Here is a 16,846-nt window from a genome sequence, read left to right as displayed (position 1 = left end):
TTCGAGCCTCGGCTGGGTCAGTTGAAATTTGTGTGTGGAGTTTGCATGTTGTCCAGCAACGGTTTCCTCCGGGTGCTCCGGTTTCCCCCACAGTCCAAAGACATGCGGTACAGGTGAATTGGGAAGGCTAAATTGTCCGTAGTGTATGAGTGTGAATGAGTGTGTATGGATGTTTCCCAGAGATGGGTTGCAGCTGGAAGGGCATCCGCTGCGTAAAACATATGCTGGATAAGTTGGCGGTTCATTCCACTGTGGCAACCCCAGATTAATAAAGGGACTAAGCCGAAAAGAAAATGAATGAACTAAGTATGAATACTACTTGTACAGCATTTATTAATCATAGTTCAACATTTACTAATGCCTAAATCCAGATTCATGCTTGTGAACATTGGTTAATGCACAGAGAGTTAACATACACTTACAATAACTAGCAATAAACAACTGTATTTTCATTAATGTTAACTATCATAAACAAATACTGTAGTAAATGTATTGTTCATTGTTGGTTGATGTTAGTAAATGCATTAACAACCTTGTTGTAAAGTGTTACCCAGTGTCCCTCTGTTTTCATACAGTAATTATAGCATTATCATACATATAAGCTGTTCATGCATGCATATGAACTGAGAAGCTACATGCAATATTTACATTTTGAAAAGTAGACTATTTAAATAAATAGAAATCTCTTAAAAGTAATGACGTCAAATTACAATGAGCACTCAAACTATAGTTATACATAATTGACTATTTATATATATATAACACAGAGAAGATTTCTTTCAACACATTTCTACAGCTTGAAGTGACATTTAAAGGCTTAACTAGGTATATTAGGTTAACTAGGCAGGTTAGGGTAATTAGGCAAGTTATTGTATAATGATGGTTTGTTCTGTAGACCGGTGTTTCCCAATCCTGTTCCTGAAGGCACACCAACAGTACACATTTTCAACCTCTCTCTAATCAAACACACCTGAATCAACTCATCAGAACATTAGAACAGACCCCGAAACCTGAAGTACTGTAAATGGGTCAGATAAGGGAGCTATCCAAAATATGTACTGTTGGTGTGCCTCCAGGAACAGGGTTGGGAAACACTGATGTAGACTATCGAAAAAATGCTTTAAGGGGCTAATAATATTGACCTTAAAATGGTGTTTAAAAATTAAAAACTGCTTTTATTCTGGCTGAAATAGAACAAACTAGACTTTCTTCAGAAGAAAAAATATTATCAGACATACTGTGAAAATTTCCTTCCTCTGTTAAACATTATTTGGGAAATATTTAAAAAAGAAGAAAAAAAATCAAAGGGGGGCTAATAATTCTGACTTCTGACTTCATTTTAAATGCTCATGTTATTTGTAAACTAATAATAAAGGATATCCTATTTGGGAACTCCCCTATGAGACCACATGCAGCTGTCAATCACCCGTAGCCCCTCCCACTGTGACAGAGTAACATGAGATCAAACCAAGCGCATGATGATTATTGTATGTACTTACTGTATATTTGTTGTGTTTCTTTACAGGCCATCTTTACACCGAAGTGGACCAGTCGACCTCCTGTGCTTTGTCAGATTGCAAGTGTAGTACGTCTGTCTGTCCATCTGATATCTCGGTCAATCAGTACTCTGGTGAATACAGCAAAAGAGCTTGAAAGTGAGTCTGTTAGGTAAAGTCTTTTGTTAACACTTCGGAGACCAATTCTCAGTATAAACTAGTGCATTGTTACCTGTCTATTATTAAGATTTTACACTACTTGATAAAAGTCTTGTCGTCGATCCCAGTTGTAAGAGCAACAAATAATAACTTGACTTCTAGTTTATCATTTAGAAAAGTGGCAGAAGGTCGATTTTTCTGATGAATCATCTGTTGATCTGCATCCCAATCATCACAAATACTGCAGAAGACCTACTGGTAGCCACATGGACCCAAAGATTTCCAGAGAAATCAGTCAAGTTTGGTGAAGGAAAAATCTTGGTTTGGGGTTACATTCAGTATGGGGGCGTGCGAGAGATCTGCAGTGGATGACAACATTAACAGCCTGAGGTATCAAGACATTTGTGCTGCCCATTACATTACAAACCACAACAACAGGATAGCGCTCCTTTTCATACTTCAGCCTCCACATCAAAGCTCCTGAAAGCAAAGAAGGTCAAGGTGCTCCAGGAATTGGCCAGCCCAGTCCCCAGAAATGAATATTATTGAGCATGTCTGGGGTAAGATGAAAATGAATCCAAATAATCTTGATGAACTCTGGGAGTCCTGCAAGAACGCTTTCTTTGCCATTCCAGATGACTTTATTAATAAGTGATTTGAGTCATTGCAGAGATGTATGGATGCAGTCCTCCAAGATCATGATGGAGTCAGACACAATATTCATTCTGTTTCCACTGCACCATGACTTTATATTCTATACAGGACATTATTTCTGTTAAGTGACAAGACTTTTGTCTAAGCAAAGTCAGACCTTACTGTCCTAATTAAACGATTAAAAATCAAGGCATGATCAGATTTTATTGTGGTAAAATAAGCGTAATCTAGAGTCCTTTGCCTTTCATATAAGCCACTTCTGATACCAAATGATCAACTAGAAGTCAAGTTATTATTTGTTGTTCCTAAAACTTGGATAGGCAACAAGACTTTTGTCAGGTAGTGTATAGTACATATTCTGCATTATATTGTTTTACATCTCTAATCATATACCTAAACTCAAATGCTACCTTCATAACTATTAAAAAACAACAAATCAGTGGTTTATTGAGCTAAAACTCTTAGTTAATTTTGTTAGGGAGAATTGTACCTTAAAGGGATAGTTCACCCAAAAGTCATCCTTTACTCACCCTTTAATTGTTTCAATCCTTTTTATTCGTCAGCTGAACACAAAATATATTTGGAAGAAAGCTGTAAACCTGCATCTTCTATAGTATTTGTTTTTCCTACTATGAAAGTCAATGGTTACAGGTTTTCAGCTTTCTTCAAAATATCTTCTTTACTGTTTATCAGAAGAGAGAAACTCAAAAAGGTTTGAAATAATCACTTCAGGATGAGTAAATAGTAAGAATATAAAAAATTTTGGGTGAACAAACCCTTTAACCCTTGTGTGCTGTTGGGGATGTTTTCATCCACCCTGGGGTGATTTTGAGTCTTAATTTGGCCACAACTTTCTCGATGTTTCAGCAAGTAGAATGATTTTTGCTGACAAATCTTATCCTAATCTTGTTTTTGCCTCATTGACTTCCATTATAATGACATTTTTTTAACTGCAAAGCCATGAACAAACTTCTAACTGTACCTCTTCCCAACAGGGAAAACCAGCAACGATCAAGAATGCATGATTATATTATGTCATGATTTTGCAATCAAAACATGTCATTATAATGAAAGTCAACGGGCAAAAACAGCCACCAACAATACACAAGGGTAAAATAATGTGTGACCAAACCTTTAAAAACCACAGTGAATCTGTCAGTTAAAAATGTTAACCTGACCTAATAAAAAGGCATCTAAGCACATGTTATACTCATCTAAGCAGGCTAAACATCACGATGGCTCCCAAAAAGAAGTCTGCACGCCCTAAGAAGTCTATTCCTGAGGTGACAACAGTTGAGGGTGGAGTGCTTGTCCGGGAGCCCAATGTAAAAAAGCTGGAGCTCCCTCTGAATGTGGAGCAGCTGAACCGTCTGAACGGGGTGCCGCTACCCCCACCGGTGATCCGGCCTGGGGAGAAGGGTTTCGGGCTGGGCAGCGAACTCACCAGGCCTCTGCATGGATCTGCTCTGCTGGAGGAGCTGAGCCGCATGAGACAGGAGCGCTTCCTCACTGACATGGAGCTGGCCTGTAAAACCAAAGCATTTGATGTTCACAAACTTGTCATTTCCTCAGTCAGTCAGTATCTCCGAGAAGTCCTGGCCAAAGACCCGGGACTCAAACGACTGGAACTTCCGACCCTCTCGCCTCTTGGTAAGACTTAAGAGATATACACAAAAAAAAGCTGAGTTGTCGTAAACCAATATTGGGGCAAACATAGACAAATCCAATTGTTGACAAATCCAACAAATCCAAATCGAACCAGCAACCCTCTTGCTGTAAGGTGATTGTGCTATCCACTGTGCCACCGTGCCACCCCAGAAACATAATAAATAACAGTATTGTTCATTCATTCATTCATTCATTTGCATCTGCATTCACCCAATATTGGGCTTGGTGATATTTGACCCAACATTGGGTTATGACAACCCAACATTTTTTATAGAGTTTATCCAACAAGCTATTTCTCACTAGGGACCAGTGTTAATTTCCTCAATGAACATAAGGGTGAAAAATGTTCGTTGCCTAAAGCTAGGGACTTAACTGTGGACATCCCGAATCCCAACTTGTGGACCTATCCCTGATCCCATCTTCTTCTTTCTCTAAAAAAATTGATATATATAAACATAAGTCATAAATGAGGCAAAATAACATGTATTTATTCGCGAAGTGTTCATTCAGATAAACTCCTAGTAAGAAAAGCAAATGTCCACTTCACTGTGGGTTCCTCCAAGTCTCCAGGCCAGGGATAGCCAAACATCCTGGTTTGTTTGATTAGGATTGGAGCTAAACTCTGCAGGACACCGGCCCTCCAGGACCAAGTTTGCCCATCCCTGCTCCAGACCCAATGCATTCTGTTTCCGTTTCCCCCATTGCACCTCTGCCTGCAACTCTCACCAAACACGCCTGAACCAACCATTCAGGAGCACCTGAGAATTACAGGTGGGATGCATCATGAAATTTTGCAGGACAAAGAGTCTTATAGTTTCAAACACAACTAAAAAAATGACTGCTCCCTTAAATAGTGCACGAGGGTGATTTTGAATACAGCCCTAGTAAGAGCTTGATTACTGTTCAGGTGTGTTTGATTAGGGTTGGAACCGAACCCTGCAGGACAATGGGAGTGCGCCGCTTGGTGCCCCCTACATTGGAGTGACTAAAGCAAGAGCAACATTTATTCATATAGCACATTTAAGCACAATAAAATTGATCCAAAGCTCTCTGCAAATGTACAAACAGATCTAGGCTATAAAATTACAACTATATCTACACACATGTAATAGCTAAAGAATAAAAAGTGTTTAAGTATAGAATTAAAAATGTCCAGAGAAGGAGCAGATCTCACATGATAGGGGAGACCATATCAGAGTTTGGGACCAACCACAGAAAAAGCCCAATCAGCCCAAAGTAGGTGACCTGAGCACCTAAATGCCCTAGCAGGACAGTATGGCACAAGAAGTTCAGAAATGTAACTTGGTACTGTCGGTTGCCAACCTTTTCATTAATCAACGACGGATCAGACGGGAGGTTTTGGATACCAGAATAGACTTCATTAACATAATAAAGCTGAAAACGTGCGGAGCAGACCTCAGAGCAATCTGAAGTCTCTCCTGGACAAAGTGTCTATATTCTTCACAATCTTTATACAGTTTGCTCTACCCCTAGGTGTCTCGTTTTAACTTCTGACCATCCTTGAATAAGTTTTTAATTTCAGGTGTTCTTGTTATTCTTGGCTCTCAGCCCGCTAGCTAAGGTCTACATAGGCAAATGCTTTCACACCACAGATGTCACTTCATAGAAGCATAGATGTTTACATACATTGTCATGATGGTACTGTAAGATTTGAGAAATCTCAGATATTTTATGCATCCACATGGACAAGGCAAACATCTACATTCACACCTCATGAGCCACAATATGGAAAAAGCCACATTCCCTTATCTTCTCCTACTCTTCCCCCTCACCCAACTCACAGGAAGGTCATATTAAAGTATAAATGTTCTTTATCAAGTGACTTTTTGCATCATGTTTGATATCATTTGAAATGTCTCAGTGCGACTGGTACAATGGTCCCATTCCCTCAGAAATAGACATAATCAAAATAATAGATATATAAGTTCAGGCAGGCCCGGATTAACAGTTCAGAGGCCCCTGGGCACAATGTCTTGTAGCCTCTCTACCTGGCCGCACCTCTATAGTTGAATTAAAGAATAAGATTAATATCATATTTTTTAATCAAATTAATCTACAATGTATTGCCCGCATATTAAAATAAATGATATACAGTACTTATATTTCTAGTCTACAAAGAGTTAACTTATTTAAGCATTTAAAGCACACTTTGAAAAAAAAATACAACTTATACAACTAGTGAAAATTAATGGATTTTAATTGACTTGTTCAGATTCACTGAAGCAGTACTAAAATTTATATTTAAGGGTGTTTTAATGTATAACTTCTACAAACTTATAATGAACATGATTGGGATATAACACCTCTCCAATCCAGTTCAGTTCTATGAATCTGAGTCTGCCATAATACACACACTTATTAATGACCCCTACTTGTCTTCCTCATGATGAAGAGTAGGCAAAATCTGATATGTACAGGGGGAAAAAAGAAAACGTGTTCATCAGACGCTGGATTCGAACCGGGTTCATGATCGATCTTGTCAAAACATGTTTACACACACTGCTGTTTGCCGCTCTCTTTTGCCGCTCTCTTTAGTTATGTTGTCTCTGTCAATCAAACGGTGATGGGAGGAATCACTCAACTATCTCATTCTAACGAGGTGTGCTATTTGCACTTAGCCTAATAAGACACTACAAAATCACCCCGCCCCTCGCAGGGGCCCCAAGTGCGCACGGGCCCCTGGGCCTGAGCTCATAATGCCCATTGGTTAATCTGGCCCTGACTTCAGGTATCTTTTGAATCACTGCTAAGGGTGTGCCTTTACCTACCGTAGGGGGCTCCTATTCAAATTACCATTTGTTCCCTATATACATAGGGGAAATATGCCCTTTGTTATTCAACACACACCTCTCCTTTGAAGGAGATTCCTGCATTGACTACTTAAGGGAAAGTTTCAAAATGTTCGGCACGATTCTGTAACCAGATCAGCCCGTAGTGTGGAGCTCTCAGGTATGCATCAGGCATGCATCTTTTGATCTTAGATCTATCTTTGTGAATTTGATGTCTTGTATTGATTATGAATTGACTGAATAATTAGCATAATACACATTTACCTGACTCTTAAATTGTTATGTTTGAACATATTTAGCTTACTCTGTAATTATTCATTCTAGTAGATTACGTTGTATCCGCACTTCCTATGTCAGGTCAGTAGACGGACTAAAATCCAGTTGAGATGGAGCATTGGGCACACTAATTGTATTTTAGGGATCTGACTGACTCTTTATATTGGTTCAAGTGTACTTAGGTGGAGAGGGGGTTAATTCCATCCAGGCGTTGCACGACTAACCTCGATAGGGTACCCGACCCTTGTTTGAAAGTAATATTATTCTAAATTTAGTGTACATGGGAAACCATGGTCTTGGCTAAACCAAAATGATTATAAAGTACAGTAGTCGGTTACATTTATAATAATGGCCTTGACCTCTGATTAGAAATTATATAGTCTTTACTCAAGGGTGTACATCTAAGGAGGACTAATCTAAAATACTTTAGAATGAGCAAACATAGAAGCGGCCATCTAAAAGTATTAGTCAATTACCTCTGTTCAACAATCAAGACTGACAAGAGTGTGACCGTGAGGGACGCCATCAGCCGCGGCGATTTCTCTGAGCGACATGAGCACCCGAATAAACAAATGTAATAGTTACGAGTGAAGACAAAAGGTTCAAACATTTATCTAAATTATATAATAATATAATCTTCTCAGTGTTTTATGATTGGAGTCAGCTAAAACGAAAGATAAATATATTCTAAACCACCTCATATTCAAATTGGAGTCAGATATGAGTTAAATTTGAAGTAAATCAACATTGTGCACTGGAAAGACTGAACAGGCGGTGAACCTTCATCCACCAGCAGACACCTTCATTGGGCCAACTGGGTGGACCTTACAGTACATTGATAATACGTTACTCTCCTGAATGCCTTTCACAGATATAGCTTCATATGAGTATTTAACATATATAATCAGTGCTTTTCAAACTCAGTTATTCTACATAATCAGTCATTCTTCAGAATAGCCTTCTCATAGTGTTGCTCCTGTGCAGGGTTACTCATCTTACACAAACCCAGTTTCAGCCTGGCTTACTGCATACTTTTAGAGAATACAGACTGCTTCACACTTAGAGAATAAAAAAATCAGATGATGCTTTATATACAAATAAAAGGATTTTAAAATCAATCCTAAATGCCACAGAAAGCCAATGGAGGGATCAATATGGACTCTCATAGTGACCAGTCAAAATTCCTGACGCAGCATTCTGAACAGATTGCAGTCATAACAATGAAGATTCAGAAAGACCAGAATAAAGAGAGTTAAAGTAATCCAGTTTAGATGTAATAAGTGCATGAATAACAACTTCCAGATGCTTTAACTTTCCAATAGATGTCAAATGTAAAAAGAAAAAGCTAGCTCTAATAACAGCACTAAGCAGCTATCATCCTGGAGCAACCTATAATAAAACATAATTGGTGTTATATTTGTCCCGCAGGACTTGCCAACGTGATTACCTTTGCGTACCTGGGCCGTGTGCACATGTCGCTGTACACCATTGGTTGCACTGTGTCTGCAGCAAGCACTCTGCAGATCCCGCATCTTCTTCAGATGTGCATGGACTTCCTGATGGCCGAGCTGAACACACACACCTGTGTGTACGTGTGGAACATCGGTGCTGCGTACGGCCTGATGCCTGTCCGAGATGCCGCCCGGCGTTACATCTTAGAGAATTTTGCCCAGTTTTCTGAAACAACCCAATTCAACCAACTTACCTTTGAGCAGATCACAGCTTTCCTGCAGGACGACAACCTTATTCTTCCCTCAGAGGTCTCCACCTTTCAGGTCAGCGTAAGGAGAGGTGGAAAACAGAGCACAAATGCTTAGGACAGGGGTTGTAGGCAGCTTTGGTCCTGTAGAGACACAGTTTTGATCCAAACTTAAAGAGACAGTTCACACAAAAATGAAACTTCTGTTATCATTTACTCATCCCATCCTCCAAAAAACAGTCCCACTTTTTATTAGGTGTCCTTAATTACTGTGTACTTGCATTAAAAAATGAACTTACTGTGATTATAATGTATTGCAGAACACTTGAGGTGGGATATGGGTCGGGTTAGGGACAGGCTTGGTTGTGTGGAGGGTTTTAAGGGTGGGTTAAAGTGTAAGGGACGGTCAACAGTGTAATTGAAGATGTAATTACAGAAATTAATTATAGATGTAATTACATGCAGGTATTTAATCAGTCATAAGTACAATGTAAAAACATGTGATTACACAGTAAGTACATTGCAACAAATTATTAATTTCAATGTAATACATATTAGTTAAGACCACTTAACATAAAGTGGGACCAAGTTTTTTTTTCCTGTTGAACACAAAGGATGATACACTGAAGAATAATGGAAAAAACAGCCATAGACTTGTATAGTAGAGGGTTCCCATGGGTCATGGAGTTTCTGGAATATCATAACATTTTAAAAGGTCCATTCAAGACATTGAAAATCAGGGAATTTTATATATATTTTTTGATCAGGTCATGGAATATATTACAAATATTTTTATTGTTTAATTATTCTCTTATTTTTTAAGCATAGCCTTAAACATATAAACTATATTACACTGAAAAAATGACTTTTGCTGTTTGTTCACATTTAATAATTAAAAATGAGTAAATCTTTATGTTCAGTCCACTTACATTTGTAAAAAAAATTAAGTAAACTTAAACAATTTGTCTTGGCACATGAAGGAATCCAGCATTTCTTACAGTGTAGGTGGCATAAATGATCCCAGACTGAATTGAAAATTAAGCTAATTGGGTTGTGAGCTTATTACAGTTAACCTTTTACTTTTTTGTGTGTTAAAAAAACTCATTTGAGTTAAGATTTAAAGTGAATTTAAACCATTTGGGCACAAAAAAAGGATAAAGTTTGCCACTTTATCAAAGATTAACTGTGCTTGATAATTTATATAATGCCAACTATAGAGTGTTATTTTTACATTAGATTGATGAAAGTCTGTACATCAAAACTTTTAGACTTCACAGTAAACCATGAAGCGCTGTTCATTTAAAATTTTTTAATCTTTGTTCTATTGTTTTCTGTTTTTGTTCTATTCACCTTAATTTGTCTCAAATAGACATCTTGTGACTCACAGGCCACTTTATTAGGTACACCTTACTAGTAGCGGGTTGTACCCCCTTTTGCCTTCAGAACTGCCTTAATCCTTCGTGGCATAAATTCAACACGGTACTGGAAGTATTCCTCGGAGATTTTGGTCCATATTGACATGATAGCATCACGCAGTTGCTGCAGATTTGTCGGCTGCACATCCATGATGCCAATCCACCACATCCCAAAGGTGCTCTATTGGGTTGAGCTCTGGTGACTGTGGAGGCCATTTGAGTACAGTGAACTTATTGTCATGGTCAAGAAACCAGTCTGAGATGATTCACGCTTTATGACATGGTGCAATATCCTGCTGGAAGTAGCCATCAGAAGATGGCACAAACAATCATGCCACGTTCAAAGTCACCTAAATCCCCTTTCTTTCCCATTCTGATGCTCAGTTTGAACTGCAGCAGATCATCTTGACCATGTATACATGCCTAAATGCATTGAGTTGCTGCCATGTGATTGGCTGATTAGAAATTTGCGTTAATGAGCAGTTGGACAGGTGTACCTAATAAAGACGCCAGTGAGTGTATGTGTATATGTATAAATATATATATATATTCAATAGGATGAATTATTTATTTAAATAAATAAACAAAACAAACTAAAACTAAAATAAAACCAATAAATATTGAAAAAAATATATCTCGCAGAAAAGCAAAATATCTAATATCTTTCTAATATGCCTTAGACGTTGCTTTCTTTATTCATATGATGTGCATCAAGACCAGTGTGAACTTCAGCATGCATGTGGCTCTCTAGGACCAAACTTGCCAACCCTTGCTTAGGAAAATCCTATTTATACAATGACCTAAAAGCTAAATATGTCAGCAAACACAGCACATACTGTAAAAAGAGGGCTGTTGGAATGGTACAGACATGTAGAGCGTGAACACTATTTATAAAAGTAGACTGAATACTGATGCTAAATGTGGATCGCTCACTTTAACTCTTCTTGGAACCTAGATTGCAATGAAGTGGTTAGACTTTGACCCTAAGAGGCAGGAGCACGCTGCAGAACTGCTGTCCCACGTGCGATTTGAGACCATCCCCGCTAGTGAGCTGGTTAGCGAGATCCAGCCAGTGCCACGTATGATGCTAGATCCCCAGTGTCACCGTCTTCTGGTGGATGCCATGAACTACCATTTGCTGCCGTACCAGCAGAACACACTGCAGTCACGCCGCACCAAAGTCCGCGGGAGCCAGAACGCTCTTCTAACCATTGGAGGACGCCCTTCACTCACTGAGCGTGCCCTAAGTCGAGAGGTACATACACTACCTGACAAAAGTCTTGTCGCCTATCCAAGTTTTAGGAACAACAAATAATATCTTGACTTCTAGTTGATCATTTGGTATCAGAAGTGGCTTATATGAATGGCAAAGGCCTCTAGATTACGCTTATTTTACCACAATAAAATATGATTATGCCTTGATCTGGAATGGCAAAGAAAGCGTTCTTGCAGGACTCCCAGAGTTCATCAAGATTCTTTAGATTCATCTTCAATGCCTTTCTCTTACCTCAGACATGCTCAATAATGTTCATTTCTGGTGAATGGGCTGGCCAATCCTGGAGCACCTTGACCTTCTTTGCTTTCAGGAGCTTTGATATGGAGGCTGAAGTATGAGGAGCGCTGTCCTGCTGAAGAATGTGCCCTCTCCTGTGGTTTGTAATGTAATGGGCAGCACAAATGTCTTGATACCTCAGGCTGTTGATGTTGCCATCCACTCTGCAGATCTCTCACAGGCCCCCATACTGAATGGAACCCCAAACCATGATTTCTCCTTCACCAAACTTGACTGATTTCTTGAGAATCTTGGGTCTATGAGGGTTCCAGTAGGTCTTCTGCCACTTTTCCAAACGATCAACTAGAAGTCAAGTTATTATTTGTTGCTCTTATTGATGGCATTTCAAACATTTTACAGATTCATGTCCATTCTACTCCTGGATGTGTTTACCTTCATAATGGTTCAATACTGCAGCCAAGATGTTTCTAGTATTCATGAACACCATGGCTAGGTGGTTTTAGTTTGATGAGAATTAGAGCTAAATTCTTCAAGAAGCTGGCTCTCCACACTGTAAAAAATATCTGTGTTTTGTGATTCACGATTGTTTTACGTTTATTTCTGTTTGTGAATATCATTATGGGATGTTGATCTCTGTTGAAAAATCAACTCTACAGTTTAACTAAGTGACTTTTATTGATATTTGAGTAGTTTGAAATAATATAATGTATTAGAAATAATATATAGAGATATAACAAAAAATGTACTGTCAGTTTATTACAAAATGTTTGTATCATAATATACAACACCAACCCATATGATATATCACTTTAAACTATTAAGAAAGGTTAATAAAAGCCCCTTTTTCCAATTTTTCAAGGTCAAAAGTTGTTGGAAGAAAGATCATGATTCTATAATCCAATTCAAAAGCATGAATAAACTGGTAAAATAAAACAAAAACATACAAAAACTGCTAATGTACGGATATTTTGTACAGTGCAGGAATAGGACAGAATTTCCTGCTTTACATTTAAAAGAACACTCCACCTTTACTCTAATATTTAACTCCCCTTACAGTTTTAGCATTTTTTTAATTAATTCTGCCAATATCTGGGTCTGGAGACAGCACTTTTAGCTTAGCATAGATCATTGAATCAGATTGGACCATTAGCATCTCCCTCGAAAATGACCAAAGAGTTTTAGATAATTTTGCTATTTAAAGCTCGACTCAGTAGTAGTTATTGTGTACTCAAACTGAAGGAAAATGAAAAGGTGCTACTTTCTAGGCTGATATGGAACTATACTCTGATTCCATCATAATAATCAATTAAGTTATTAATTAAATTAACAATTAGCTGTAGCATGGTATGATATACACGCAATGATATTATGCAGGGCCTTGAAATCTTACTACTGTAGAGATATTTGTGAGAGACCGTTCAGGACTATTTTTAGACGCTCCATAATATCACTTCACTTGCTTCAGCCATGGATGGCACAGCGGCAAAGTTAATTGATTAATACACCAGAATGAGAGTATAGTTCCTAGCCATATTGGTCTAGAGAATAAAAAATAATAATTTTTCGTGAGTCTTAGCACATGATGTAACTACAGAAGGGTCAAGCTTCAAATAGAAAAATTAAGATGCTAATGGTCTAATCCGATTCAATGATCTATGCTAAGCTAAGCTAAAATTGCTCCCGCCAGACCTGGAGATCAGCTGAATGGATTAAAAATTGTCAATATCTGTTTAACTCCAGGGAAGTTGTAAAATGAGCCTCTTTTTCAAAAAAGTGGAGTGTTCCTATAGGAAAATAAATATTTGATTTGCTTATGATTGCTAACTTGCCTGTTTTTTAATGGCAGGTTCTGTGGAGAGATCCTCGAGAAGGAACGGCTACATGGCGCCATCTTACTCAACTTCCAGCAAAGAGCTTCAACCAGTGTGTGGCCGTGATGGACGGATTCCTGTATGTAGCAGGAGGAGAAGATCAAAACGATGCTCGAAACCAGGCTAAACATGCTGTTGGTACCCTTAGCAGGTATCACAAATAACATCAACAACAGACAGTGTAAAACAGATAGTCCAGTCCTGTTTCTGCAGGGCCACACTTATCACAGCAAGGTTTTTTTTGTTTAATGGACCTTTATTAGACATCTTGGTTTGAACAAACTTGGCTGAATTTGAGCTGTGAGTGAACATCTAATAGAGATCTAACAATAATCCAAAAACAGACATCAAATAGAGAGGAATGAATGACTATAGTTGGCTATAGTTAAACATCTAATAGATTTTCACTTACTGCTTTTATTTAGCCAAGTTTTAGCCATGATGTCTAATAGATGTCTATTAGATGTCTGTCTTGTTATAACCAAGAAATCTAGGTTTAGACATCTATTAAACACAAAAATGTATTGTGGGCCGAAGAGCTTTCTCCCAAACCAGATTAAACACACTTAAGCCTGCAGGCAAATGTGAACGTGGACCACAAAACCAGTCATACATGTCAATATTTTAACTGATATGTATAAATCACCTGAAAGCTACGTCAATACGTTTTCCATTGATCTATTGTTTGTTAGCATTGGACAAAATTTGGTTGAGATAAACCCACCTGGCTATATTTGAGCTGAGTGAAAATCTAATAGAGATCTAACAATAATCCAAAAATAGGCCTAAAATTTTTCACTTCCTGCCTTAATTTAGCTTAGTTTTAGCCATGACGTCTAATAGATGTCTATTAGATGTCTATCTTGTTTTAACCAAGAAATCTAGATTTAGACATCTGTTAAACACAAAACTGGGCCGAAGAGCTTTCCCCAAACCAGATTAAATACACCTAACTTACTTACTTACCTTACTTACACTAGTGAATAAACCTCAACCACTGACTCTTCACAGTTCACAACTCATCTTTGGGTAGAGACTGTCAATATTATCCATCTGAGCACAGCGTGACTTCATTCGACCGGCGGCGTCTGTGTGTCTAGTGTTTTTTCTGTGTTAGTGGGCGGGGCCGCAGGTTTCAAATCTCCCTGGTTTGCGCGCGTAAACTACTGGCGAGGCTTGTGTTTCGTAGCTGCGTCATCGCGAAACACCTAATGACTCGTTATCAAGACGACTCGTTTGAAGCACTATGAGTCGACTCTTTTATAGATGAATCAATAATTTTAAACACTGTACACTTACAGATTTAAGCCTTAGCTGGATATTTCACTCCACTTCAAAAACCCATATTATGGGCTCTTTAAAGCAAAATATTTGTTGTCTTGACTTTGTCATTAATTTCTTTTATAGTGTGCAAATTAAGAAATTAAGGTTTTGTTGCCATATACAGTTAAAGTCGAAGTTATTAGCCCTCCTGTGAAATATTCTTTCAAATATTTCTCAGGTGATATTTAACAGAGCAAATTATGTATCACAGTATTTAAAAAAATATTTTTTCTTCTGGAGAAAGTCTTATTTGTTTTATTTCGGCTAGAATAAAAGCTTTTAATTTATTTAAACTATTTTAAGGTCAATATTATTAGCCCCTTTAAGCTATATTTGTTTTCTCGATTGACTACAGAACAAACCACTGTTATACAATGTCTTGCCTAATTACCCTAATTAACCTGGTTAACCCTTTAAATGTCACTTTAAGCTGAATGCTAGCACCTTAAACAATATCTAGTCAAATATAATGTGCTGTCATCATGGCACAGATAAAAGAAATCAGTTATTAGAAATGAGTTATTAAAACTATTATGTTTAGAAATGCATTTAGAAAAAATCTTCCTTCAGTTAAACAGAAATTGAGGGGAACAAATATACAGAAGGGCTAATAATTCTGACTTCAACTGTATGTTGGTGCACAAACTCAGAAAGGAAGAACCCTTCACATCCAATACAACACAACTATTATAGACTGTATAGAAATTTTAACAGCATTTCAATTCCTTCCTCAGATACGACCCTCGCTTCAACACATGGCTGCATCTGACCAGCATGCGCCAACGACGTACCCATTTCAGCTTGGTGGCCACAAATGGGCGTCTATACGCCATTGGCGGCCGCAACACCGACGGCCTCCTAGCCACCATAGAAAGCTACCAGCCTTCAACCAACACATGGCAGCTCCGCACCCCAATGGACATGCCCAGGTGCTGCCATTCCAGCGCGGTCCTCCCATCAGGAGATATATTAGTGACCGGCGGCTACGTCAACTGCGCCTACTCTCGCTCTGTCATCCAATACAGCATTGATAGAGATGCATGGAGCGAGAAAGGAGAGCTGGAAACACCACGCGGATGGCATTGCTCTGCATTACTCGCAGGAAAAGTGTATGTTGTTGGTGGAAGCCAATTGGGAGCGGGTGGAGTCCGTATTGATGTGATGACCATGGAGGTTTTTTCTCCGGAGAGCCAGGAGTGGAGTAGAGCTGCTAATCTGCCAATGGGAGTGAGCACGGCTGGAATGTCCCCAATTGGGAGTCATCTGTATATATTAGGTGGATGGAATGAAGCAGAAAAGCGTTATAAGTCAGCGGTGCAGAGGTATGATCCTGGCACCGACAGCTGGGCAGCAGTGGAGGATCTGCCTGAACCCATTGTTGGAGTGTCCTGCTGCGCTCTGGGTTTGCCTCCAAGACACACGTCCCGCAGACACCGAAACACCCCGTCCCATGAAGACCACAGCAGTCTGGCTCTGCAGAACAACACAGCATGAGAAGATATAAAAATATACAGAAGACAAAAAGAAGAAGAGAAACTGTGTAAAATATCTGTTAAATAACAGTGTTTTCTGTTTATTAATGGTTGTGACTTGCATTATGGGATGTAAAAATTAAACTCTACAGTTTAACAAAATGACTTTTAATGACATTTCAGTCCTTTGAAATAATATTACGAGTAAGAAATAACATATATAGAGAATTAAGTCTTTAAAATAACAGAAAACATACTGGGGGGTTATTACAAGGTGTTTGTAGCGTAATATACAACACCAACTCAGATGATATATCACTTTAAACTATTAAAAACGTTATTAAAAGTCATTTTTTCGAACTTCTGAAGGTTAAAGCTTGTTGGAAGAACGATTAAAGTCCCATAATGCAATTCAAAAGCATAAATAAATGGGGGGAAATAAAAGTATGAATCACAGAATAAAGAAAACTGCTCATTTATGGATATTTTA

The 16,846-nt window shown here is 38.4% G+C and overlaps 1 protein-coding gene across 3 annotated transcripts in view; it reads left to right on the top strand.

Annotated features, from left to right (window-relative positions):
* The window catches only part of klhl43 (kelch-like family member 43), a 29,424-nt gene extending 12,578 nt beyond the window's left edge, over positions 1-16,846 (top strand). Inside the window, exons 2-7 of one of the 3 annotated variants that reach the window (XM_056479434.1) lie at positions 1,526-1,655; positions 3,532-3,959; positions 8,492-8,838; positions 11,133-11,432; positions 13,537-13,712; positions 15,619-16,846. In XM_056479434.1, the coding sequence (XP_056335409.1) occupies positions 3,545-3,959; positions 8,492-8,838; positions 11,133-11,432; positions 13,537-13,712; positions 15,619-16,378 (1,998 nt within the window). In that variant the 5' untranslated portion in view covers positions 1,526-1,655; positions 3,532-3,544 and the 3' untranslated portion in view covers positions 16,379-16,846. Of the gene's footprint in view, positions 1-1,525; positions 1,669-3,528; positions 3,960-8,491; positions 8,839-11,132; positions 11,433-13,536; positions 13,713-15,618 lie in introns of all 3 variants that reach the window. The other 2 variants (XM_056479436.1, XM_056479437.1) reach the window with 2 other exon arrangements.

This window comes from Danio aesculapii, chromosome 19 (assembly GCF_903798145.1).
Source record: "Danio aesculapii chromosome 19, fDanAes4.1, whole genome shotgun sequence".
Taxonomy (NCBI): Eukaryota; Metazoa; Chordata; class Actinopteri; order Cypriniformes; family Danionidae; genus Danio; species Danio aesculapii.
Note: the sequence above shows the minus strand (reverse complement) of the source record. Positions and strands in the feature narration are given on the sequence as shown.